General features: G+C 34.2%; 1 protein-coding gene across 2 annotated transcripts in view; it reads right to left on the bottom strand.

The window, feature by feature from the left end:
* Nucleotides 1-27,966, bottom strand: part of Fibp (acidic fibroblast growth factor intracellular-binding protein) — a 32,454-nt gene that overhangs the window by 1,248 nt on the left and 3,240 nt on the right. Inside the window, exons 1-7 of one of the 2 annotated variants that reach the window (XM_081728107.1) lie at nt 25,399-25,417; nt 23,020-23,123; nt 18,439-18,637; nt 11,764-11,883; nt 10,021-10,128; nt 3,981-4,208; nt 861-1,115 (exon numbers count right to left, since the gene is read on the bottom strand). In XM_081728107.1, coding sequence (XP_081584233.1) covers nt 861-1,115; nt 3,981-4,208; nt 10,021-10,128; nt 11,764-11,883; nt 18,439-18,637; nt 23,020-23,104 — 995 coding nt within the window. In that variant the 5' untranslated portion in view covers nt 23,105-23,123; nt 25,399-25,417. Of the gene's footprint in view, nt 1-860; nt 1,116-3,980; nt 4,209-10,020; nt 10,129-11,763; nt 11,884-18,438; nt 18,638-23,019; nt 23,124-25,398; nt 25,418-27,966 lie in introns of those variants that run through there. The other variant, XM_081728106.1, reaches the window with a different exon arrangement.

The following is a 27,966-nucleotide window of genomic DNA, read 5'->3' as shown; positions in this document are numbered from 1 at the left end:
TTTTATAAACAAAGTAAAATTTGTGCTGATATGATAAGTTATTATTGTTCCAATAAATACTATATTTAAAAAAATCATATGGACAAAGATAATTATATCATATAAAATAACTTAGTATATTGTTTGTTTCAGTGGCGGTTTTCTATTCTTTAAATTAGAGTTAGAACATTAAGTGAAATTTCTTCCTTTAGCTTGTAGTGATAACATTTTAATTTTTGTCGACGCGACTTCCCTCAAGGACCGCCGCAGCTTTAATATTTTATTAGCTAACACGATATCGCTAATTACGTTCGTTATCAGTCAACAGTAAACACAATATGATGGGAGCCCTGTTTGGACCTAGTGGCAGCAGAGGAGTAAACCTACTGCTTCTGCATTCAATGTAAAAGAACAGTGACAGAAATAATAATAATAATAATAATAATAATAATAATAATAATAATAATAATAATAATAATAATAATAATAATAATAATAATAATAACTCCCATTAGATGTGTCTTGTTGTGAGACTAATAAATGGACATATGCTAATGTTTACTGAAAATTATTCGTCAAGTTTCTTCCTCGATTTGTAACTGTCAAATAGAAGTTTTGCTGGCGACTATACCATATATAAAGAACAAGAGCATTTAATGTCCTTTTCTCAGGATAATTTGCTAATCATTTATCTGTATTTGTCAATTGTTCAATTACATCATAGTTCAGGAACGAAGTTCAATGCCTAAAATATCCATTCGTTCTTTAGACTAAAATATTATGAAATATCAACACTATTATTACACTTTAATACAACTATAATATTTTTATACATTAATAATAATATAATAATACTTTAATTTAAGAGCTATAAAATGTACCTGAAGACATCCATTTCCATAGCAGCTTGTGAGTATGCTGTTAGAAAATTTTTCAGATCCGTATGAGACCATGAACCTTGGCGCCATGGGTCTATACACCTTTCTACTAACTCCACAAAGAACATTTTAAGTTCTCGACCACGATGTAACCCACAGGCTACACCAATCAATGCCCGTGAATAAACTCTGAAGTTTGCTTCTAGTTCTTGATACGCTCTCTCCAATAATTGTGGTTTCAGTTTGTGACACACTAAACTGTAAAATGAGATCTAATAAGAGAATGTCCATCTACATTTCTTACATTTAAACTAAAACTGGAGATAAGATGTTACAATTTCAAATTGTGAACAGTATACATACACCAATATTAGCAGTAAAGCAGACTCTGAAGCCTTAAGGATTTTCGAACATCAGACTGGCAAAAACCAATGTAAAAATAATAAATAAATAAATAAATAAATAAATCATCATAATAAATAAAAAACAAAGCTGGAGGAAAGACAGAAGAGCTAAGACTAGGAAGAAGTAAAAAGGCGAGGGAGAAAGAAAAAGAGATGATTTTATTTACTCAAAGTAGACATTCGAAAACAGGCACAATTCGATTTACATTGTTACTTGAAAGATCCCTTCCATAACTGAACAGAAAAAATGCCAAGAAGCCTTGCACCATTAATGCTAGTATTCAAACCAAGTAATTCTAAATGTAATGCATGAGAATTCATCGTTTTGAAACTTTTTACCTCGTTTGAACTCTCAATTACTTTGATTTGAATTGATCTGACATGAGTTTAGCGGCCCTTTCAGCAGCGAGGCTTTTTTGAGACGTAGACCTACAGCTTAATGTGGGATCGAACCACACGAGTTCCACCGGAAATCGAATCCGGGGCTTCCACGCCACGCCAAAGGCGCGTATGCTAACCGCTTAGCCACGAGGGGGCTCTCATAATTACTTTGAACAATAACAACGAGCTCAAAAAGTGTCAAGTTCTATTTTTTCCAATGGTGAAAAACAACAATATGTCTTTGTCGACAGTTATCGAAGAAAAATATTAGTAGCAACAATGGTTAATATATCCATAGCAACACACTATATTCATTTTCTTCAGTTCAACAAGAATTTTTTTTCAATATCATAGGAGTTCTTACTACATGAAATATGAAAAGGATTTGCTACGCTATCCAGCACACTATTAAATTACCAAGAAACAGTATACTGAAAATTTTGAGACAGCAAACGCTAAGAATTTTGTTTTGTACGAAATGTTAAAAAATTGGTAAATGAAGGTTTCCTGGTGTCAAACTGTATGGTCATCCTCTCCAGCAATTAGACGAGAAATACACTCCCACCAGAAGCAACTCGAGGAGTCACGGAGCTTTAATCCAACAGGTGTTACGCACCTAACGTTTTACGTATGGAAGACCATAAATTATGGTCATTTCAGGGATCCACAAGCTCATTTATTGGATTTTTCAATGACATACAGCTCAAAACTTACACGAATTGATAAGAGGACCAAATCAGTAAAACTCCTGAACTCTTACTATGCTGAAGACTATAAAATAATAACAATTTGCTTTGCTTCCCTGCGATCGAGGGAATTCTTTATGGGATCGCAGATTTGTTTGGTTTTCTTTTTGCGTTACGTTTGTTCAAATTTCCCTTACAAGACATTACAACGATCTTATTCAAATATGGGCCACCATTCCAGATAAGTGACCTGGATAACAATGTTAAGGAAATAAGGTTCAGCGATTGGAAGATGTGTTTCTCCCGGAAGACGAATCAATGAATTATTATGGACTCTAAAGAAACTAAAAACGTGATGGTCGAAATGTGATTCTGAAACCGATATTATACCAAAGTTTTACAAATTTAATTACAATATGAGCAGAAAGAGAATACATAAATTCAACTAAAACAGAATGATCTGAAACAAAATTTCAATTAGCACATGTATCTATATTGTTTCAAATGAATTAGGTTAAGTATATGCATGACATTATTTAACGTATTTGATACAATTTTACTGCAGTCAATTCCTTCCTTTCAATTTCAGGTTGCTGCAGGATCTCCCCATGGTCATGACACCGAGGATGTCGTTCTTCATCTTCAAAAGGTTAAGTAAATCTTTCAGAAACAGAAATAATGTTTAGTAAATTTTCGAGTAGTAGTAGCAATGTCTAATCTCCCAGAAGGTTAGTATACTAAATTCCATAGAACCTAGCTATTTCTTTAATTAATAATTCTATTAGTTATATAAGTTAATTGTTATTATGTCTGTTTTGTAAACAGAATAAGTTTTGTAAATAAGAAATATTGAGCGGTATATTTATAACGGTATATCGATAACGTTGAAAGGCCTTATAATTTTGTGTTTTTTACTCTCTCTCTCTCTCTCTCTCTCTCATTAATTTTATGTATGTATGTATAATTTACTGTTCTTATTTGCACGTATTTTCGTATACTTTATTGTCTTTCCATATTTATATTACTTTGCCGGCTTACTATAATTCCTATTTATAATAGTAGCTTTATTTATTTATTTATTGCTTATACTATCGCGTATAGGGTAAGACTTTATACTTGTCGAAGTAAAGTGGAAAAAGAGACATTATGACTAGTGAGATATTTATTACATTTTAAGTGAGAGGAAAACTTGAAATTCGGAACATATGAGAAGTATAGAGTATTAGCTCAAATGATTCTTATAGGGTGTCTCAACAGTCCCCTGACATAGGATAACTCTGTTGTTATCAGAGTTACAACAAAATGTAAGAGGAAAAACCGTCTCCAAATATGATGTTTTCAATCTAAAGTGAAGGATTTTTTTTTAAATTGGACGAGCCGTTTGTGTTGTAAATGAAATGTACAGCCCAATGTAAATGAAAATGCAACGTTGCCATTTACCTGGACCTACTACATAAGTGAATGAAGTAACTATCTTTTACGCTAACATGTCGATGGCCAGCCCTCATTTCAAACAGTAACTATTTCTTATACCTCAAAGACTCGTTTTAAAAAGAGAAATAGTGATCATTTCCTTCCTTTTAAGTCTAACTGCTTCCCAACACAAATAATATGCATATCCCTAAATTTAGAATATAATTATGCTAACTTACTGTTTATGTTCTTTTTCCTTATCCAGAATAATTCTTAGTTCACGCAATTCAAGTAGAAATTCACGATCAAGGTCAGTGTCATTCGTTTCGGAGTTTCCTTCTCGTGAAGTCCATGAAGACATCATTACCTGGGCGCAATGGAAGAAATCTGAAAACGTCAAGTACTGCAATTTCCGTTTGCTTGTTTCAAAACGCATGCAACCCATAAATACCACAGCGCCATATCTTCTGAAATAAAAAAAATAGAACAAAATTAATGAGCACAGTATTTCCCTAATCCACGAAAATACTACAACGTTATTGGTAAGTAACTAATTAATTCTTCATAAAAGGATTTAACATTTTATGTATTTTGCACGCGCTCATATACAAGTATATATTAAATAAAAAAATATGCTAATTTACTTACGTTTTAATTTTCTGTAACTGATAGTTTCGACTTCCAATGGCATTGAAGTCTTCTTCAGGGTTAATTGTAGCAGAAGAAAAACTCAAAACTGTTTACAGATCCGACCGTAGAAGTTAACTCAACATACGTACGTCCCCGCTCTTTTTTTTTCATCTTGTATCAATTTTCAAGATGATGAGAAAGGTAAGTATTTGAACTAGTTCACACTATGTGGCGGACCTTTTTGAAGGTAGGAAGAAATTCTAATGACATGCTCATGAATTCTAACCAACATTCTTCTTACAGGTTTATGCAATTGCTGGATATCACTTGTACTTCTGAGCTTCCGACTCTCTCCTGGGTTCTTAGTGACGGAGAATGAAAACAGAATACAGATAAATAAAAACATCAGGGGAAAAATAAAAGGAACGATCTTACCAGGGTAGAGTTGTGCAGAAGAAACTTTGTGGAAATCATACATTATATTTACATGATAGTCATGTAAATTATGTTATGGCAGGGTTAATATGCGCGGGTCATTCCACATCAATTCAACCAAAATTTTGGGGAAATTTAACCCACTATCTCAGATTTGGATGAAATTTGGTAGTGTTATAAAACTTTTTATGCTAATTGCAACTATGTAAATTTTATTGAAATAGCATCAGCGGTTTAGAAGTTATTGCATTTCAAAAATGAGAAGAAAATCCATTTTTAACGGTCGCGACATGATATTTTCCCGGTTTGGAAGAACACTAAAACAATCATATTTCGGTTCCTATTAATACCAGAAACATGATTCTTTATATATATATATATATATATATATATATATATATATATTCAGATTGTCTTGAAGTTCTTTACCATTAAAAACAAGAAAATTTTCCTTAGAACTGATAGAAAATTTATAAGGTCATTTGAAAAGTAACATTTTTTGAAGAAAGAAAAAAAATAAATAAAATAAAAACTAGAACGCCATTTTGTAAATTTCAAATCTTTATTTCTCAAAATCCCCATCATGGATTTCAATGAATTTGTTTTTGTTTGAAAGCTTATTACATCTAATTTCACATATACAAAACTTGTGATGGACCATCCAAGCACGGAGGAGATATCCGTCAGTGTTGCCAACTGATTGCGAAATAAACATTTTCCAATAACTTCCATACAATTTAACATATCCACCCTAAAATTGGTATAAGTACTCTTCAGTATCCTAGAAACACGTCTGTGAGCAATACCACTCCTCCCAAGCAATCTAGTTGTCAGGGTTGCCAACAAATTTCAGGTTTTCCTGTCACAGCGTTAAGACGTATCTGTGCCACATTTTGCAGTACGCTTATTATATCTAGTTTCCCTATACAAAAATTGCGATGGACCATCCAAGCACGGAGGAGATATCCGTCAGTGTTGCCAACTGATTGCGAAATAAACATTTTCCAATAACTTCCATACAATTTAACATATCCACCCCAAAATTGGTATAAGTACTCTTCAGTATCCTAGAAACACGTCTGTGAGCATTACCACTCTTCCCAAGTAACCCAGTTATCAGGACACGCCTGTCATAGCCTTAGACGTTTCTGTGCCAGTTTGCAGTAACCTTATTACATCTATTTTCACTATACAAATATTGTAATGGGCCATCCAAGCACGGAGGAGAAATAGGGAATTTCGAAAATTTACAGGTAAGGAGAAAAGTACAATAATCTGAATACTAAATGGGCATTAGCATTTTTAAATGTTAATGAGAATAACTACCAAAGAAGCAAATATAATAAAGCTTGATAGTATTATATGTCTACATGTTATGGCACATAAAATAAATCTTTTGTTTTGCTGTAATTACATATTAACATCAAGTATTTTTTGTAAACGTTTCCCACATTGAAGTAACTACTTGCAGATACTTTGGAGATAACTGATATGTTCCGCCAGTAGAGGTTGTTATATCAACTTTACATAAGATGTGAGTAAACGGAACACAACAGGAATCATTTTCAACCAAAAGTATTAGGGAGATGAATCATGGGGATGTAGAAAATGAGACATCACCTTCATCACTATTCACTCACTAAAATCTTCATCCGGACCTTTTTGCTTCGCTCCAATTTTAATGGACCAGATTTTTGAAAACAATGCATTGCACATGTTCCCGGAATAGTTTTTGCTCTCAGAAATCTTTGTTGAAGTGTGGCATGAACAACAGCCATTTCTTCTTTGTACACAAAGAAAACATGGTGATAATGATGTTTTCTTCACAGAAATGAAACATAAGGGCACATGTATTTATTTGATCAGACAATGGTCTCTGAAGGCTTGCTTTTGTCACAACCCGGTTACAAGCCCCACCAATTCTATCGCACGGGGACTTTCCAAGACCATTTTGCCGCCATACCATGGAAATCACTTGCGTGGAAGTGAAGATTTAAGAAAGAAGGCTTTGCAGTTTTTATATTGGGCTCCACACTCATCAGTGAAATATTCCACTTTTGTTACGCGAGGAAAATTTTGTTTTAAATCCAACATTATCAGTTTCTGTGTTTGAAAGACTGTTGGTACGTCATGTGACATATCTGAAAGAGTACAGTAACTTTTGTGTTGAATAGGCATAATTAAACGGGGAATCACATTGGGATACAATAGTTTCCTTAATTCTAACAATAACTATACTACATTAGAACAGCAGCATAAAACTTTACTTGTTATAGATATACTAGCTGATACGCCCTCCGTTGTGCGGGGTAAGCAATATTTGGAAGATCTTCAAATGCATTCACTAACTCTGACTTTCGGAAAGAATTAGAGCGTTGAACATGTAGTATTTTTTCTAGTGCCATGTACATTTTCAAAGAAAGAAAGAAAAAGGTGAATTTCGCTATTGTTTGGAAATGAGAGCAGAGTGAATACGGGTTTTGAGCCCTACGTACAGGTTAGTACGGTGTCGAACAGTGTTCTATATTAATTGAACATATTTATATTATGTTTTTACGAAATTGGTAGTTCAGTAATTAGGGGTATTTGGTCCACACGATTTCGTATATTTGTAATGTCGCACGTAATAATGCAAAGTGTGGGCACAAATACGTCTAACGCTGTGACAGGCAACCCTGATAACTGGGTTGCTTGGGAGGAGTGGTAATGCTTACAGGCGTATTTCCAGGATACTGAAGAGTGCTTATACCAATATTTTTTTTGGGCGAAGGGGGACGTTAAATCGTATGAAAATTATTGGAAAAAGTTTATTTCATGCGTGGGTTTTCTCGGGGTTCTCCCGTTTCCTGCCACTTTCTTCATTCCACCATTTCATTCATTACTCATTATCACCGTCTCCTTTAGCCTAACCGGCATAACCGTGGGACGTAAAACTCAAAATTTCATTTCATTTCAAGTTTATTTCTCAATCAGTTGACAACACTGACTGGGATATCTCCTCAGTGCTTGGATGGCTTATCACAATTTTTGTATATGTGAAACTAGATGTAATAAGCTTTCAAACAAAAACAAATTCGTTGAAATCCATGATGGGGATTTTGAGAAATTAAGTCTGAAGTTTACAAAATGGCGTTCCAGTTTTTTTTCCTCAAAGTGTTACTGGCATTAATAGGGACCGAAATATAATTGTTTTAGTGTTCCTACAAACCGGGAAAATATCATGTCGTGACTGTTAAAAATGGATTTTCTTCTCATTTTTGAAATGCAATAACTTCTGAACCACTGATGCTATTGCAATAGAATTTACACACTTGTAATCAGCATAAAAAGTTTTATAGCACTACCTAATTTAATCCAAATCTGAGATAGTGGGTTAAAAGTCTTGGTTGAACTGACGTGGAATGACCCGCGCATAATTTTTGTTCCTTAGTGAAAGGTTGCCAAATTCGCCTTGATATTATTATTATTATTATATGCCAATGCTGTGCAAATTTTGTAAGTCCTGCTTCCTATTTATCACTTAACCACCTCCTGTTATTATTATTATTATTATTATATTATTATTTAACGAACAAACAAATTTTCAAACACGCTACTGCGCTTTTACTTCACTTTTATCCCTAAATACAATTTTTAAATCTTCTATCCGATGTTGAGTTTCTTTTAAATGGTTTGACAAATCTGACATCGGATTTTTTTTCTTTAGCACCTCTAACGTATTCCTTAACACGAACCTTGAGGGTTTTTTCTTAAGTCTTGCTTATGTAAGTCCTGTGACAACTGCTTTTTCTTCTTCTTCTTTCTTCATAGATACCCGAATTTCCATTGGGATCAGTACAATAATTTTTAAATTGGGTGATGTTTTTCTCTAAAGTTCTGATGCGTTTCAAAGCAACACGGAATCCGTGCCATGTAAAAATTTTCCTCAATGCTGTTATCAACCTGGGAAAAGTAGGTAGTCCAATCCATTTTGGGCCTCTGGTTTCGGTTTCAGCTCTGTTGAAAAGTTAAACCCTTCTAACTTGGTTATGCCTCTTTATTAATAATGGAACTGGATACACATTCATGTTGCGAAACTTCAATAAATGATTATTCTCTATCTGTACGTCTAATTCAAAGTGGTAAGTCAAATGGCACGTACAAAAGAAATTCTTCCAAATTTTGCTTTAATCTTTGCTGAATGAGTAGATTTATAATGAATATATTGCGTGTTCGCAGTCGGTTTACGATGGACAATAGTAACGAACTTACTGTTGTATCTCCCTACATTAAGATAAATGACTTTGCTTTCCTTCTCATTTTCTACCGTAAATCTCAAATTGCTATGGATATTATTCAATTCCTCCAATATAAAATCAAATTGTGTATTATCTTTAAAAAAGTACCCAACGAACCTATAATAGCGAACAGTGCCTAATATCTGTTCTTTCAGTATCTTACTTTTGAACATATAAAGTACCAGATTAGCCAGTAAAGGTGATAGTGGAAACAACATTCAAGGAGCCTCAGTATTTCGTTCACCTCTAAGGAACTATGATTCTTGCTGTTACAAAGTGGCAGTTACAGATTCAAACCCCAATTGCAAAGGAATGGATGAATAAATATCGACTACATCTATTAACCCATTTTCGTATGATTGGTATTGGTTAAGTCACAAATTTGTAGTTTCATTTCACATCTATTCTTCACACAGTTTCTAAGAGGAATATTCAAATCCTTGAAGAAACTGACTAACCATTTAGTACGTAGGATGACGTTGTCCTGAGATATTAGGTCCGACAGGGACATCGGTTTTATGAATTTTTGGCAAGCTATAAACCATGCATGAAGAATTTTTTAGAGCCTTAACAGTAGAATCATCTAAAATGAATGATTTAGGAATGGTTCTGTTAGTATTGGCTCTTTTGTAAAGCATTATATTGTAATCTAATAGTATTCTGATATACGAACTCCCTTGCACTTTCTCTAAAATCTTGTACATTCTTCGTGTGTGGTTTTGAAGTTTTTACGAAGAGTGTTCTGCACTGCTCCATTCTGGTTTGGCTTTCGATTCAACCACACTTAGTTCAAGGAAGCTTCAAAGAAGTTTATTCCTCTATCCATCATTTAATACAATTAAAACAGCTCTTAAATTTCACACAGGGAATATTATTTCTCTTACTTATTTCGAACTTAATAACATCCTTTCTACTCACTAACACAATTATTACTTACTTGGCTAAATCCTCTGAAAGAAGAAAATTTGCCTGAATATTTTGCACCACAAATCCTGGTATTTCTTCTACAGTCTTAAATACTCGCTTGACGTTGTCGAATTGACGTCTGGAATCACAAAATAGATTTAAGATTTTAAGATTATATATATATATATATAAGATGATTATGATTAAATAATAATTATAAATAACTCAATTACGACTGAATAGTGGAATAGTGGATTGGACTTTGATTTGATTTGATTTCAGTTTAGCGTCCCTTTCAGCAGCGAGGCTGTATGAGATGTGGACCTACTGATTAACATGGAATCCGAACCACATGAGCTCCGCCAGGAATCGAATCCGGGTCTCCCATGGGTTAGACTTTGTGATGAATTTCGTGATCACGTAACGCAACCTAACAGTGCATAGCTACGGGTCTAGACAGTCAGCCGGTAGTAAGAGTTCGTGCGTGATGAACAGTTACAATTTTTCTACCCAGGCTTAGCAGTGTTTGACAAAGATCAAATCGCGCTCCCCTTAATAGCTAGTGCCTCGATAGTGTTCGAAAGCATCTGTAGTGAAAGAATATCACGACTAATGTCAAGAAGCAGAAGTGACGAACTGTCAGCAAAACTGCACTGAACGTTGCCTTGTTGATTGTCGGGGTTACAGTCGCATTTAACGACTGGTACGGGATTATAGGCGTAGCATATTAGGAGGAACTGGCTATTCAATACCACTCTGGCAATCTCAAGTACGTATTTCTTATGATCATGAGTTATACACTTCACGTATGGAGTATTCCTACAGATGCTTTCAACGTCACTTGGTCCTTATCCGAATTCAGCAACGCAAACAACTCATCTGGTGATCATAAAATGAGAATAGGAGACTCTGCTGCTTGATGAATCATGATGTTTACAGCATATCCGTGAATGGGCGTGTGTGCATGTTTAACAGAAACCACATGAGACACTAAAGCCCAGTGCATCGTATCAACACTGCTGGCCGATGGCGGCGAATACATAGTATGGGGCATGTTTACATGAGAAGAATTACGTTTTCTGATGCTTATAGACGAATGGATGACTGTCTGGTACCGTAATTTCCTAGCAGATCGATGCAATATCCCCCATAGCGATGGTATCCTCCATGGATCTTAAATTCTCGGAATTCCATCCTATTTACAACTTGTAAGACGCCATAGAATGGCATCTCCAGCCTCTGGAGACATTCTCCACCTCCATATGCAGCTTGATTGATATATCTACGCATGACTTCTGACATCTCATTGCATTCCTTGCATACCGTATCGCTCTGTACGGAAAACGAGAGGAGGACCTACACGCTAAGGTATGTGGTCATAGTTCAGTGATCAGTGAGTATATATCTACACGAGGACAATAAAACACGATAAATATATCTGTACAGGCAAGAAAATTATAACCTTATGAATTAAATCCACCCAAGGGTGACGAAACATGATTTTTCGCTATGGTACTTGGGCACATTGAGGTCTATATACTGGAAAAGTTAATAATGGCTTAATCAAAAATTCACTATAAACTATAAACCATTATTGCACTATATACTATATATATTGCTTTCACCAGAAACTCAAAATATTTTAAATTTAAAAACAAAGAGAGGTACGACCACAGAATTCAAGATTATATATATAAAATGCGTATTAGAATCTACAACTAAAGTTAATTTTATATCAATGGTATTGAAAAGTAAATTTAACGAATCTACTTACCTACATGACTTAAGAAGCACTCCTGTCTTCTCACTAACTTCGTCTAAGTCTTTTTTATGCCTTGATGATAATTTCTTTCCCAGTAATTCTCGAATTACAGCATCATCAAATTCATAATACCTGGAACATATTAATACAGGATTTTCTTAATTTTGAAAAGGATTATAATAATATCTATGTACAATCCGCGGCAAAAAACCTGCAACATGAGGATGTAAGTTTATTGTGAAACTACGCCTAACAGCACAGGGAATGAACATAACGTCTAAGTGGAATTAATCACGCCAGCATAATCCTCGGCCTCCTCCCGTGAACACTTATTTTGGAACAAAAGACTTCATCATTTCACAATAAACTTATATGCTCATGTTGCAGGTTTTTTGCCGCGCATTGTACAATTAGTAATTAGATTACTAACTTTTTATTTATGAAATCAGTTACTATTAAAATAAACACAATGGGCCTCCAGCCTACGAAGAACTACGGACAGAGAGATGGTGCACACACAACTGAGAAATGTGCAGTAAGTGTAACCGGCTCTGAACGTCATTATTTCTACTTTTCTAGGCGGGAGTTCGCTACCTTTTACTTCAAGTAACTTCTCCAATTGCCTTATAATGGTGTACCGACATCTGAAATTCTATGTTTACCCAGAATCGAACTAGAGACTACGCGCAAACCTTTCGGCATATAATTAGTAAATATACATGTATTGGTTTCTATTACGTATTTTTTAATATATACAGGGTGATTATAAATGATTCATCGGGTCTGAAAAGGATGTATTAAAAATGCGTAACATATACAATAACGAATGATACAGGAAATACACAGAAACTGTCTACGTTACAAATGTTAGATGTGACTTCCTTGTTACATATATATATCTGCCCTCTGAAACGAAGAATTCTCACGCTACTGGATAAAGCTGTGTACTGAAGATGACCTAGCACTTTTCCCATGGCCTCGCATATATATATATATATCCCTAACGGTTTGTGATTTTTTCCTTTTGCGGCATGTGGAAGACATAATGTATGTGTCTCCATTACTAACAATTTTGGTGAGTTCTACGATTGCATTACACTTGCATTTACGACCATTACTAGGGATATGCTGGAGCGCGTATAGGGCGAACTAGACTACTGCATAGATGTGCATCGTGTGATGAAAGGAAGACACATCGAACATTTGTAACAGTACGCCTGAAACTTGGACAAGATTCTGCATATTTTCATGTATCATTCGTTATTGTAGTGTTATATACTTTTTGATACATCTTCAAATCCAATGAATCAGTTACAATACTTCAATTTCTTTTAATGTTAGAAGGGAAAACTGACGGAATCTCTTTAGAGCAAGTGAAAAAGAAATTCAACAATTTAAATTATTTGTGTAATTATAAATAACAACAGTTTATGGACTATATGTAATGAATTAAATATGTTAATTCCAAGTATAGTATATTTTATAACAAGGATTTCTTTAAAAGTCACACGAAAACACAAAGAAACAAAGATGAAGCAAATCAGGATTTTTCAATCGTTTAATGGCCTTCATGAGATTTTATTTTCAGAAATGTTCACTGCGGATGATACTACATGAATCATGTAGGCAAGCCCTCTGTAAAACCTTCAAAACTGATTAGTTTGATATACATGGAATAAATGAATCTTAAGACTTATCATGTGACAATTACAATTTATTGTACAGCGTGGGACAAGATAAAGCGAACCGGACATGGGAGATCAGAAACCGAAAAACGCTAGTGTATTTTACGTAGCAACATGCAATATTTCGTATTCCAAGTAATGAACTGTGAACGAAGCACATTGACAAGACAAATGTGCGGGAAGTAGGAGGGGGCGGGGGGAATACGCCCTGCAGCTGTGAAGGAAAAACTGTTGAGGTAAAGCCAACCACGACTGTAGACACGAAATTGACTCTAACGAAGAAGGGCAAGATACTCATCGTAAAGGATTATTACTCACAGGGCAGGTCATTGAAAGGAATACAATAAAAATTCCGTGCCGCAAACCCAGGTCATCCATATACAAACTCTGAAAGAATCCATATACAAACCGAACATAATCCCTTGCTTGATAAAAAGCATGAATACCAGCGTTGGAAAAGGATAGAGGCACAGCTGCAAGACATTTGTCAGCGGAAGTTGTAGAGCGCCACTCATAGTGTAGAGGCATTTGTAAATATAACAAAGTCCGTGAGCTATAGAATAGTGTACTACCGGGCGTTTTGTCTCAAAGAGTGGCCGAGCAGGTGTACGACGTCATATTTCTAAGATGGCGGCTAACGCCGACATCGGTGTCTCAAGTTCTCAACCGATTTTTATGAGAGGTGGCTCATTTTATTTCTTATGGCTGCTGCATGTGTCTTTTGCCAAATATAGATATTTGCCAAATAAATAGTTCTACTACTTCAAAAATTACGAAAACTATAAAAACTGGGATAAAATTAAATCACTTTTCGAACTTAAATGGCATTACCGTCTAAACTAGCGAATGGGTTTTAATACGTGTCTCATTTTTCTCCATGCCTATTATTTATATCTATTGCATATATATTTACCAAATAGATAATTTTATTTATTTACAAATTTAATAAAAAGTCGGAAAACTTGATATAAAATTGAATCTTTTTTGAAAGATATGCAGTCAAATATCAACAATAAAAATGGTGTGAGATGTAAAATATTAACAAATCATTATGCCGATAAATACGATAAATTAAACAAAAGTTTTCAATTATAGGGTAATTTATTTTCATATTGCAGTGGACCACTTCCTTATTACCGTTAAAAAAAGATACACATTCTAATTAAACAAAAATGAAAATTAGTAAGTATGTTGTGTTGAAAAAGCAAAACAAATAGTAAAATATTTCAAATACACAAACAAACCCTTTTTATTATCACGGAATTGTTTGGAAACGAAATTAATAATAGAAATTCGACTTATGAGTCCGACAGTTGCATTTGATCGTCATTTTCTCTGTTGTCACAATGCTCTTCTTCTGCTCCACATTTACCCAGTTCTGTACATCTAAGTGATTGAGCACGGCTTTGCAAAGTGACACAATTGACAGTACATGGTCCTTTGACACAACCGCAATGTACCAATTTTAAAATAGCTCGTGGAGCGCATGTTACATGAATCACAATAGGAATATACTTATTTTCTATCTTTTCCTATCAAAACGTAGATGATGAAGAAGATCCAGTTGTGGAAGATTAGCCTGTTGCCACTCCGTCACTTGGAAGTGAGTTCTTAAGATGTGTTGGTGTAAAACTGGGCTTGTTTGCGGCAACTTTTCACTTTGAACGTCTTTTTTTGGTAAACAGCCCCAACTGGAGCTTACCTTGTTTACCTTGTAAATAGTGTAGAAACAGTGTAAAATAAACAATGTAAAATAATTACTATATCGGCTTCCTTGTGGCTACCTGCATGTTTGTAACATCATTTCTAACCGAAAGCTTTGCTTTGTTCCTTCAACCAGCAACTAAAATTGGGTTTTTAACAAGACGAAGTGCTCTTCTGTTCTTCAGAAATAGATGAAGCTCTCAAACAAGAAACCAAATAAATGAAAGTACTTGGAAGTATATGGAAAACATCACTCAATGAAAACCGGATATAACACTTATTTCCTTAGTTTCTTTTGAACTTCCTAGGATATCCACAGAAGCTAAAGAAACGTTGGATATCACGAATGAAAACAGATCAAAACACAACCATCTTATAGCATGCAAAGCGTCTCGCCAACAGAAAAATGTACAAGATATTTATGACTTTTTTGAGAATGATAAATCCGATAACTTTTGAGGGAAAAGAAATCAATATTTCAACAAAGCTGCTGTTTTTTTCTAGAAATTATCCAGAACGACAGAATTTATCCAGAATTTATTTTCGATAAGAGTGTCTGAAAAAGGACTTCAAATGACCGAAATTTTCAAACAAAAAAGCATTGAATCAGATAAATGAGTAGTCATGGGCACCAATGAAAAAAGCAAATCATCATTATGTAGTAAAGCCCAAAAGTTGTATTGACGAAATTGTCGGATACTGTATTGTAGTAAAAGGGAGATCTTTCTCTGTTCACTACGTTACTGATTGTTTGAAGGAGTCGACCCTACATTGATCTGTAGCAATGTCTCAGTGATTATGAGTTTTCAGCTTTTCCTCGATCAATGTTTAACTGAGACGGATCAATGATTTTACCAACGAACAAGAGATATTGATGAACATTCTTGAACGCCTTATATCATCAATGCCTGACAAGACAAATCATCATGCTTCATCTACTTACAATAAACCACAAGTTCACTCAAAACAAATCACTCCGATACAGCACTCTTAGCAGTCATTCATGTCATGATAGAGGTACAGTGCATGCAAAAAGTTTCAAGTGTAAAGACGAGTTGAGGTGTTGAGACCTTCCAATTGAGTTCATCAAAAAGATGGATCGGTGTCTAACGAAATATGACGAAACTTACCTAGTGTGTCCGAACATTCACTGAAGAACTCAATGAGAAAGAAAAGGGCTAGTCAAACAACGCCTGTTCGATATAAAATCAGACTCCACAGATGCAAGGAAAATAACCTTGAGATTTTTATTGTCTCATCACAGGATTAAGGAAGAGTTGGCAGCTTACCTTGCTCATAAAGTATTATTGCATGCACAGAAAATAAAGCAAAATTTAGTTGTTAGTGTGAGGAACGAGGCGAAGTTTTCGGGTGAAAATGATGCTACACAACTTGCAAGTAGTCACGAGAAAGCTGATACAATAATTACTTTATACTGTTTACATGCATCGGCTCGTGCTTCTACATTCCACATCTATCTGACAGATATGGACATGTTAATTTTCTGTTATTGTGGTGGTTACAGTTGCTTCCACCAGACAGTAGTTTGTCACAGAAACTGGAGCTAATAGAAAGTCAATAGAACTTAATCGTATTTTCTCTTGCCTAAATCCAAAGCAAGTTAAGACATTATTGGGACTTCACTCTCTCTCTCTGGGTGTGACACAGTAGGTTGCTTCAAGAACAGAGGAAAACAACATCTAGAAAGTTTTTGCCTCTTCTAAAGGAAATGTTCTAGAGGCATTTGATAGATTAGGCTGCTCAGAAAGTTTTACATCTGGAGATGAAAAATTGGGAGAAAGGTTACTTTGTCGCATGAATTTACAAGGTAAACAATTTTCTGACATTGGTAAGCTCGGTGATGGCTGTTTCCATACGAAAATGTTCAAAGTGAAAATTTGCCAGCAACACAACAAGGCCAGTTTTACACCAACACATCTTAAGAACTCACTTCCAAATGATGGCTAATCTTCCACAACTGGATCTTCTTCATCATCTACGTTTTGATAGGAAAAATAGAAAATAAGTATATTCCTATTATGAGTCATGTACCATGCGCTCCACGAGCTATTTTAAAATTGGTACGCTGCGGTTGTATCAAAGGACCATGTGCTATCAATTGTGTCACTTTGCAAAGCCGTGCTCAATCACTTAGATGTACAGAACTTGGCAAATATGGAGCAGAAGAAGAGCATTGAGACAACAGAGAAAATGACGATCAAATGCAACTGTCGGACTCATAAGTCGAATTTCTATTATTAATTTCGTTTCCAAACAATTCCGTGATAATAAAAAGGGTTTGTTTGTGTATTTGAAATATTTTACTATTTGTTTTGCTTTTGCAACACAACATACTTACTAATTTTCATTTTTGTTTAATTAGAATGTGTATCTTTTTTTAACGGTAATAAGGAACTGGTTAACTACAACATGAAAATAAATTATCCTATAATTGGAAACTTTTGTTTAATTTAACGTATTTATCGGCATAGTGATTTGTTAATATTTTATACCTCACACCATTTTCATTGTTGATATTTGACTGCATATCTTTCAAAAAAGATTTAATTTTATATCAATTTTTCCGACTTTTTATTAAATTTGCAAATAAATAAAAATATATATTTGGTAAATATCTATGCAATAGGTACGCGTGCTAGCGGGAAGAACTGTGCCCAAACTCACGAAATCGGCGCTCACGAGTTCGGAACTCACGCTCACTCTACCTCAACCTCACGAAATAAGCGTGAGGTTGAGCGAGTGTGAGGTCAGACTGGTGATGTGAGCGTGAGGTTAGACTAATAATGTGAGCATGAGATCGAAATGAGTTTGTGTGCGAGAGATTGAGTGAGGTTAGGTCAAAGTGGTCACCTCTGGTCATGAAATCGATTTATGAAATTTTCTCTTCATATAAAACGAGATTTTCTTATATTTTACGTTTAGATAATTTCAAATATTAACCCATTATTTTTAATTACTCTGATCAAGCCGACAGAATGTAAGTCACTAAATTTATAAAAAGCTATCAGTTGAATGTCTGTAAAATATTTACATACATGAGACTATATCTACTGATCAAAGTTGGATCTGGATCAATATTCAATTTTTTATACGAGACGAATACATATAGTATATATAGAAAGCGCGTTTAGTCTTCTGGCTCTAATGGACACGGGAACCAGTGTGTTAATCATTCGGCTACTCGGGGAAAATCAGTTAACTTTCCCCAAGATCTTGTCTTTAGGTTCCTTAAAACAACTTTACCTTACAAGAAACATGTTAATGGAATGAAACTTACTTTTCAATCAGTATCTGACGAGTTTCAGGATCAATTTGAAAGGCAAGTTGTTCAGCGACTTTTGTCGGATTATGTAAAAGTCTTTCTAACAAGCAGTAAGTACGATAATGGTCGAAGACGTCAGATTTAAGAAGGTCGTTCGAAGCCCCTGTCTGTTGTGTAACACCACGTTGTTGCAGAACTGTCACAGCCTCAGACGCTAAAAACGAAAGGAAGAAAAAATAAAATTAATAATACAGAAACAAAACAAAATACATTTTATTATATTATTTCAGACCGGTAATAATTAAGTAATATAACTGCCTAGATATTCTGTCATATCAGTACAGTAACATTGAGTTGCACACAGCAAACATACGCTAATGTTACTCGCGCGCAGAGAACATTTCTAAGTTTATGTACAATAAATCCAGATACTTAAAATGAATACGTGGACTTCTAGCTTTCAAAACAGTAATTCTAAAATACACTGATATATTATCCAATGATTAACAAGGTTAAGTCTCAATCTAGCTTATCTGTTCAGTAACTGAATAAGTGCAAACTTTTCACCTATTTCAAAATATCTTCCACTTTTCGATGCTGGTAACTACATTCAAAAATGCCATATTTAAGCTTTCATAATTGTACTGTTTCAATAAATATAGTGTTGAACTCCAAATATGTTGTTAAGTTCATTTTTGTATCTTCCGAAGGCTTTAATGAATGAAATTACCTAACGCCCTTAACTTGATTTCCAACAAAGCCGCAGAAATATTGTGTGGAGAATTAATTTAAGCGCTTTTAGGTAAGCAACTGAAGATGTTAAAAGAGACGTGCATGGTGTAAACTCCATATTCTAAGGTAGTAGTAATCAATGTTTACTTTTTTTCATATATGTACCACCCATAGTCACTAAAGTGATAATACCTAAACAGTATTTAAGTAAGCAACAAAATTACTCACCAGTCTCAGATTTTACGACAAAAGCCTAATTGGAACAGATTCTTTTCTTTTTTCGGAGAAGTTAAATTGATATTCTGCTTTCTAGGGATAGAGTTTCGACGATTTTACATCTTTTTCTCCGACGAATAGAAACGTTGCTCATTACTATATAATTTTGTTTCATTAAAAATTTAGTAGTTTAAAACACATTTGTTTCTTTTTATTTTTTAAATTTATTTTTATTTTTATTTTTTTACCGATTTCTGTATATAAGTGCATTTTATACTTGTTTGTGCATACGTGCAATTTTAGCATTTGTTCATTATTTTTAACGTACATCTTTAGAAGTTTACGAAAAAGTACAAAATGAAACGAAATACAGTACAATTTTTTCCAAGTTCACTCCACTTGAAGGAAAAACACATCGAGCTTTTCGCTCTTTGAATCATACATTGTTAAGTGTTGCAATTGTATGAATCATAATCTCCTTCTTTCTCTCCGCCTTCAACTGTGTATTTACGGTGGCATTTTTATATCACCTGTCAGTTAGTAGATAACGATTGATGCAACCAGTTTTGTACAGCATGCAGCTTTGTTATTGCAAAATGCTTTAAGTTAAAGAAGTACATCTCTGAAACTGTTTCGTATTTCAATTTCGTGGTGAAAATGTTTTTGAATTCGGATTGTTCTACTTTCTACTCTAAAGTATATGATACGGTAGTTGCAACTGAAAGAAAATTTGGTATGGACAGCATCTGTACTTCCTGGGAAAGATATATGAACGTAAACTTAATCTACAAGCGAAAGAAAAAGCAATGGAACTACTTTTGGGCAGTTTGGTTCTTGAAATAATTCTGTCAGGCATTTATCTGTGCTGACACTCTTTTGAGTAAAATGGACAATGAAAAACTACATGCATTTTTAGAAAAATACTCTTCTAAATCTTTCTCTGATTTTTCGACATTAAGAAGTAACTAAGTGAAAAGATTTTACGAGAGAACAATGAGAAATATTGAGCATAAAGTGAAAGGAAAGAAAATATGAGTATTCGTGAAGGTCACCTATGCATTATCATATATGATTCGCAAGGATGCAATGTTTTAAATGTTATTGATGTAATGGAACAAGATGTTCGTAGTGAAATATTTCTTCTACCACGACATTCTGGAAAAAGCTAATTATTTCAACATAAACAAATTAGTTGTTAAATCAACACGTCTGTTATGGCCTGTATTTTTCAATACGAGAATATGCTATTCTTGTAACAGACGTATATGGTAAAGTCAGCAAACTCACAGTAGGCGCTATATTCGAAAATTATTTATACAACTTGCCTTGCACATAGTTTCCACAGAGTGACTGAAGAGGTACGGGTGCGATTTCTCGAGGATGACAGGATTAAGTAGTTGCTTTTAAATCCGAGCATCCTGTACTCTCACAGCTACCAATCCACTTCTAACCAGAAGGGGAACCCGGAACCTGTAGATACTATGAAAATTTCAGTGCTGAGAAATACTATAAACTCTTTCGATGCATCCGAAGTTTCCTCCATTCGAACAGCACAGAAAATTTAGCTTCTCCTTAAGCTGAAGGTAAGGCTTTTGCACAGTAAATCTAATTTTGATTTTTTTTTTTTTTTAACTTTGTGTCATTACTTCATTAGAAACACCTAGAGAACAGATAACAATTGACTTGACGACAAACAGTGCATGAATTAGACAATGTTAATGTGGAAATGAGGAAGACTGGATCATAAAAAATGAAAGATGTGCTAAGCAAAAATATAGGTTATCGTGTAATGTACTCCATGGTACGTGTTTTTTTCAGAGACGAAGTTTTCATTTTCTCAACTGAAATGTAACTGACAGCAGCTGATCTTGCAGATCTCAAGTATGCTCCTGATGTGTCTATCAAAACAAAACAAAAAAAAAAAAAAAAAAAAAATTCAATGTTCAAGTCTTTGTTTGCTGACAATCGTCGCCGTATTCAACAATCTATACGTCTGTACAATATGCATTTGTTGTATGTGCTCTAAATAAAGCACAAGAGTACTGAATCGAAAATAAAAACACACTGTTATAATTTCTTTTTATATTTTCAATTACATTTTTAGAGCATTTTTAAATATATCTTAGGATTTTTTTTTTTACAGATTTTTAGTGTAAACGCACTTTTTATTTTGCATTTTGTGCAAATGTATAGTGCAATAAAATCCTAACTCTTCTTATTACCATCACTCGCTGTATTTATTTCACTTGCATATCACAAGATTTTAATTCTATACTTCTATTTACAAATAAGGAGAATATAGATTTGAAATAATTTATAGTTTAACACAGATTTTTCAATACTTTTTAATATATATTTATTATGAACTTAAATGTGTATTATTAAAAACAATTTACTCAGTTATATTTCTGATTTCTAAAATATAAGTGTACATAAATACATGTATTAATTAAATATATAAAATTATATTCCACAATTGGTGAGTCTTCATTTGTCCCTCAGTTGACTTTGTAAAGCTTATTTTCGGATAACATGATCTAATTTGTAATAATTTATTGAAAATACAGAATGTCATTCTGAAGTCTCATTACAATTTTTTATTGTTACAGACACAATATATTTTCCATGGTTCAGTGTATATTGACCTATGTCCTGGAATAGTGATTATGCGCATTAATGAGAGGTCTTCAGTTCAATTGTGATTAACTAGAAATTTTCCCAGTAACACAATCTTTGGTTCCTCTTTTACATTTCTCTTTTCATTCGAAGTTACTTTGAATCGAGGACTAAATCGATTGTCGATCTCCATTATATTTTGGATTATAACCTGTGAAAATTCGATGATAATGAAAAAAAAAAAAAAAAAGAGAGAGAGAGAGAGAGAGTTGAGTTAAGAAAATTTTAAAATTTCTCCCCTTCACTACACAGCACATTCAAATTTTATTTACAACTTTAGTTCTTGTTTTAAAATATATATTAATTTTCAAAATTATTAAAATGTCTTCGGGATATCACGAACGGAACGAGAGATTTTTCGTTTTAAATTAAACAATTGATTAGCGTTTTTCCATGGTTGACGAGTGTTATCTAGCACCCACTACAGCAGAGTAAAGATGATCTTGGCCCGTTTGTCAACCTAATTATTCCTAACAAAGTAACTAGTGCCTTCTCACCGATGTAAATTAGTGAAAATTAAATTACAATTTTGGCAGTTTTATATCCATAAAAGGGAGCGAGATGGACCTCCAAACTTCTAGTGGCCATGTACGCCCCTTCTGAGGTGGGTCAAGGTATTAAATGCCTTGGAAGATGGTCCTATGCACTCTGGACCATGGTCCCTGAGCCAGGGATACGAAAGTTTTCTCATGCTACAATCCATGAGGTCTGAATAGCTGAGGACAGACTTCAAGAGTGACAGAATGATTGGCTTTTCAGAGAGCGGAATTTGGTAATTATAATGGTTAACACATCAACCGATAAGCCGGAAACCGGTAAGTTCGATTTTCGGTACAGCTGGACATTTGTTTACTTTTTGTATTTCAATCGCATAACTTACGCTAACATACATGTAATATATTGTACCCACATTGCACAAAATTCGCTTTACTTTGATGTAAAGAAAAGAATAAAATACTAAAATTTACTCACAAGAATATCCATCAACCCATAATTGGTACACTTCGGGATCTACTAACGTGTAATTACTTATAAACACATCGACCTCTGAGTACATCTTCAACACGCAAGTTTTCCTAAAAAAGAAAAAGAATAGAGAAAAAATCCTCTCAGTACTATACATAATGTGTAACAAGGTAAAATGGGATGTAAGAACAAGGATTAAAGAGCACAAAAAACTTAAAAATGATGATACTGCTGATTCGAACTTTTAGAACATTTACGAGGGAAAAAAAGAAAAGAAAAGAATATATAAAAAGATTTGCTTAAATCAAAGTCACATTGAAAGAACATCTTATGAATCATTTAAATATTGAGTGCTAATCGTATATATGCACATAATGGCAGATCTTCTGAACAGTGCAAATCACGTTTATACAAGTGCTCCTATTCAAAATTTATTTTTACGGTTTCCCTCCATACCTCTATAGAGTTAGTAATCTTCAATTATTTCTTGGATTTCTTAGTTCATAAGTTTATCAATGCATCATGCGCAAATTCCTGTTACTGTCCTTTTAGCTTTAAGGTTTACGTCCCACGGTTATGAACACTAGGCTAAAGGAGACGGTGATGATGTGAAATGAAGTAAAATGTGGAATGAAGAAAGTGGGAAGTAACAGGAGAACCCCGAGAAAACCCATCCACATGGTGTTTTTTTCCTCGACAAAGTTCACTTTGCGCGAGCTCAGATCGAACCAAGGATCCCATACCAGAGGTGAACGCTCTACCAATGAGCCACCGCGGTCCCTCGTTACTGTCCTGTTCATAGGTGTCCAAACTCGCGAGCTCGACACTCAAGTCCAATTCAGCGTGAGCGCCAGCTCAGCTGAAACAGGGGAGCGCGAACTCAGTTGAGAGAAGTGAGCTCAAGCCTAGTTAAAATTAGTGAGCGCGAACCCGTGTGAGTGCGAGCTTAGTTGAAAGAAGTGAGCGTGAGCCCGCGTCTGCTTCGCACTGAATGTGGACTCATTTGCTTCAGGGACAAACAGATAAGAAACACATTCCATGTGCAGAATTCAAAAGAACGATTGAAACAACTTAACAAAAAGAAGAAAAAGCACGTTCTTGACGACTCTTTGAGGTCTGAGCTGTCATTTTATTGTTCAAAGGATTTCAAATACCCTTCGATAGAAAACCGACTCTTTCATAATTATTATGAGGGACTGGTATTTGTTTTTGTTGTTCTAGTAGCGAATTCCATAGACCAATCTTTTCTTTGTATAATAAAATATATTTGAAAGATCACACAGTAAAGAACCCTCTTGAGTTTATAAGGTAGGAGGGGCCGCTAACAAAATCCCGGTAAAAAACACAAAGAATACATATTCTGTGTCTGCGGTAAAAACTTCAACTAGGACAAAAACCCACTGGATGTTTTACGAGACAAACCTAATATCATAATTATATCTCAAAAATATGAATTATTGGCAAACTTATTATTTCTACCTCACGAAAAAAAAATCTAGTTTTTAAAAGAACTGAAGTGTAAACACTCTTCAAAATAAAGATCTGAAAGTTGATAAGCACTAGTACTCTTTTAAAAATAGAATATACATTGTTATTTCTGTAAATAGGAGAAACAAATACAGTAGTTAAATTTTGTACATAAGAGACAGATGCGCCTTGAGTCTTTTTAGCACATAAGGTTCTAGTTTGATTCGATACCTGACAATGTTGCAATGTACCGTATATTTTATTATTACTATTATTTTCATTTGTTAAACATTTTTTTCTATGGACAACATACCGTACTAACTTTATGTAGTACATTTGTTCTGTTCGGAATTATCTTATAGCCATTCATAGCGCACCAATATTGTGAATCTGTGCAAATGTAGATGTCAGAAATGTAAATATGCCAATAGAATAAACAATCATTCTGAAACCAATCATTTTCCTTTTTTAAAAAAAGTTCATACTCAAACTATCACTAGTGTCAATAATTAATCTGTAGCCACATTACTACGTTAATATACTATGTTGTACTTTAACACAGATATTGTCTGGCCACTTTGCTAATATTAACAAACATTAACTCTTTCTTTCTAATGTTTCTGGCAAATCTTTATCGGATTCATATTTCCTGGAATGACTTCAGATGATGATCTTGTTGCAATGGACTGCCAGTCACAAACTAAAGGACTTACGCTTCCGAAAGACTATCTCAAGTTAGTTATTTCACATAAGTCGTTTCAAAGAAGACACTAATATTAAAAATGCACTTTTTAACTATTGGTGAGCATCTACACACACATTGGTTCAGGAAATTAACAATTTGATGACTCATAAGGAACATTAAAAAAAAAAAAAAAAAAGGTTGAACTTCGTAATTCAGCAATGAAACAACTGCACCTGAAGTAAAGAAGAGATTATCAGTTCATGCCACAATGCACTACTCCATAAACTTATCAAAGCTCCCAGAGTGGTTACAATTTCTGTGCCCTATGCTGCACTATTTATTTATACGCCACTCTCTTGTGCTCACACATTATTCTTTACTGGAAACCTAAGTTTTTCTTTTCTGAAAAATATGATGCTTACTTTTTAAGGGATTACGAAACGATTTTACAGTAACGACTATACCTGATGTCTCATTTATGTTAGTTTAGGTTAGATCGGGTTATATTAGATATGTTAATGTAGGAGTCCAGCATAATGTTCCAAAAATGATAAATTTCACTTTTTTTCAGGGTGGAAAAAAATAATGATTTTTTTAAAAAATATTTTTGATGATTTTTTTGATTTAAATCAAATCTTTCTCCTCGTATAATACAAGTCGCGAACTGAAGAAAAAGCATTACGAATTAGTATTAAATGCCAATTATGCCATTTAAGTGAAAGTACTGGGGTTGAATTTTGAATTAATCCCCAATCGTTAACCTATATCAATCCCAAACAATGTTTCTTAATTTTAAATTATGGCTTTTTTTTTTTTTTTTTTGGTAAATTATAGACTTTCAGTCAAGCATCATCCCTATTTATCCTAGGATCATGGTTCGTACCTCATTCTCTTCAGAATAGAACAGCCTTTAAAAGGGTAACATTCACATTTTCCCTTAGGTTAGGTTAGATTTGGTTACGTTATGTTAGGTCTAAGTAATTGCATCATCCACTTCTTCTGTAAATTTTGTATTTTTTACGTGCTTCTGGACCCCTTTTGCTAACAATGCCCCAGTTAATCTTACTAACCACAGCTGCCACTATCTGAGGTACGATAAAAATTACAAGTACTGACTGAAACAAGACGTTGGCTATTTACCTATCTCACAGACAAGAAATATATTCTTACCTGGGTGCAGTTTTACGAGATATTGTCATGAAAACAGTAACTTTACGGTCAAAATGAATGTTGTCAGATAAAAGAAGGGCGTATAAGACATTTCCACAGGGTTGATTTTTTGTCCAATGTAGGAAAACTGTACTTATCGTTAGAAGTAAAGGTTACACGTTAAAAGAAAGAAAGAAGAAAAAAGCTGCATTCATGAGTGCCATAATTTTCGCTACACAATTAAGACGAACTTAGCGAAAATTCATCGTATATCTGGCGCACACTAAATAGATAAATACATATGAAATCAGCCATGGCTCTGCATGCAAGTAAGACGCCGAACCACATCTTTACAAAAGTGCTGCATAATAAAACTACTCGTATATTTTCCGGAACTTCGGAATTGCTTGAAGAAAGAGTGTTAATTTTCCACAAGTTGGCGCGTACTTGTCCCATAAATAATGTTATCGCATATCAATTTGCACGCACATTACCAATCTGTTCGCAATTATTTGTGCATTAGCATAATTATTAGAACGGAATAGGGTGCTGATTTTACCATATGGATCCACAAATTTTTAAATTTTACATAATAAATTTGTAATATTTTAATAGACCATTGTGGAAATACCAGGCCCGTATTTAGGTATTATTATGTGCTCGAGCACAGGGCGGCAGAATTTAGGAGCGGTAAAATTTTTGATTTTTTTAAAAGATTCACAATAAAATAATACTTAAAACTAGCAACCCGCAGAGTCCCGCGCAAGCGCGAGAAAAAAATGTCAATGCGATATGTTCAAAATAAATAATCTCAAAAACACTGCCTAGTTTTTTTTTTAATTCAATATTTAAGAAATTCAATCATAATTCAAGTGAAATTATGAAATATAAAAATGACATAACTGTCGATTAAGAATTAATAAAATGAATTTTCTCCGGACAGTAAATTAAAACCTACGTGAATAAATTACATGTCATTATTGAGAGAATTTGTCCCCAATGCATGAGTGGTTAAGCTAGATGCCTTGTAATCAAGAGCTCCCGGGTTCGATTCCCAGTGGGAACACAAGTGATTCGGATCCCAAATTGAGCCGTAAATCCCGTGCTTAGTATGTCATCATATTCCCATGGAAGGGAATGGTCAACTATCATGGGTTTACCTTGCCGAGGGAACTTTAAGTGAAATACTTACCTTCGGGCAAAACACCATATCATAATCATCATTGAGAGAATTAGGCAATTTAAAATTACGTTGTAACTTTTGTAACTTGTAATACCAAAACTGCTACTCAAGAAGGGCTGGTATTTTTGCAAAATTACGGTTTGTTTCCTTGTTTCAGATATAAGTTTATGCGAGGGGCGCCAAATTATTTAGAGCACAGGGGCGAACAATATATAAATACGAACTTGGTAAATACTCGAAATAAGTTGTGTTTTTGCCTGGAAGATGTGTATCTACGTAGAATTACATTAATCAAAGTCTAACCTGTTACGTACGGTTTCGTCCATTCACTAGCCATTAACCACATTATACAAAGTGAAGTAAAGTATCTGAAGGCACAGTGCTAACTTATGACGTGTAAGCCTAGAAATGTCTAAGTGTTAGGGGATTCAGATATTTGTAAAATTTACGTAATTAGTGTATTATTTTA

The sequence above is a fragment of the Thermobia domestica genome, chromosome 10, assembly GCF_964235325.1.
Source record: "Thermobia domestica chromosome 10, izTheDome1.hap1.1, whole genome shotgun sequence".
NCBI lineage: Eukaryota > Metazoa > Arthropoda > Insecta > Zygentoma > Lepismatidae > Thermobia > Thermobia domestica.
The sequence above is the reverse complement of the archived record's forward strand: the minus strand, read 5'-3'. Positions and strand labels throughout refer to the sequence as shown.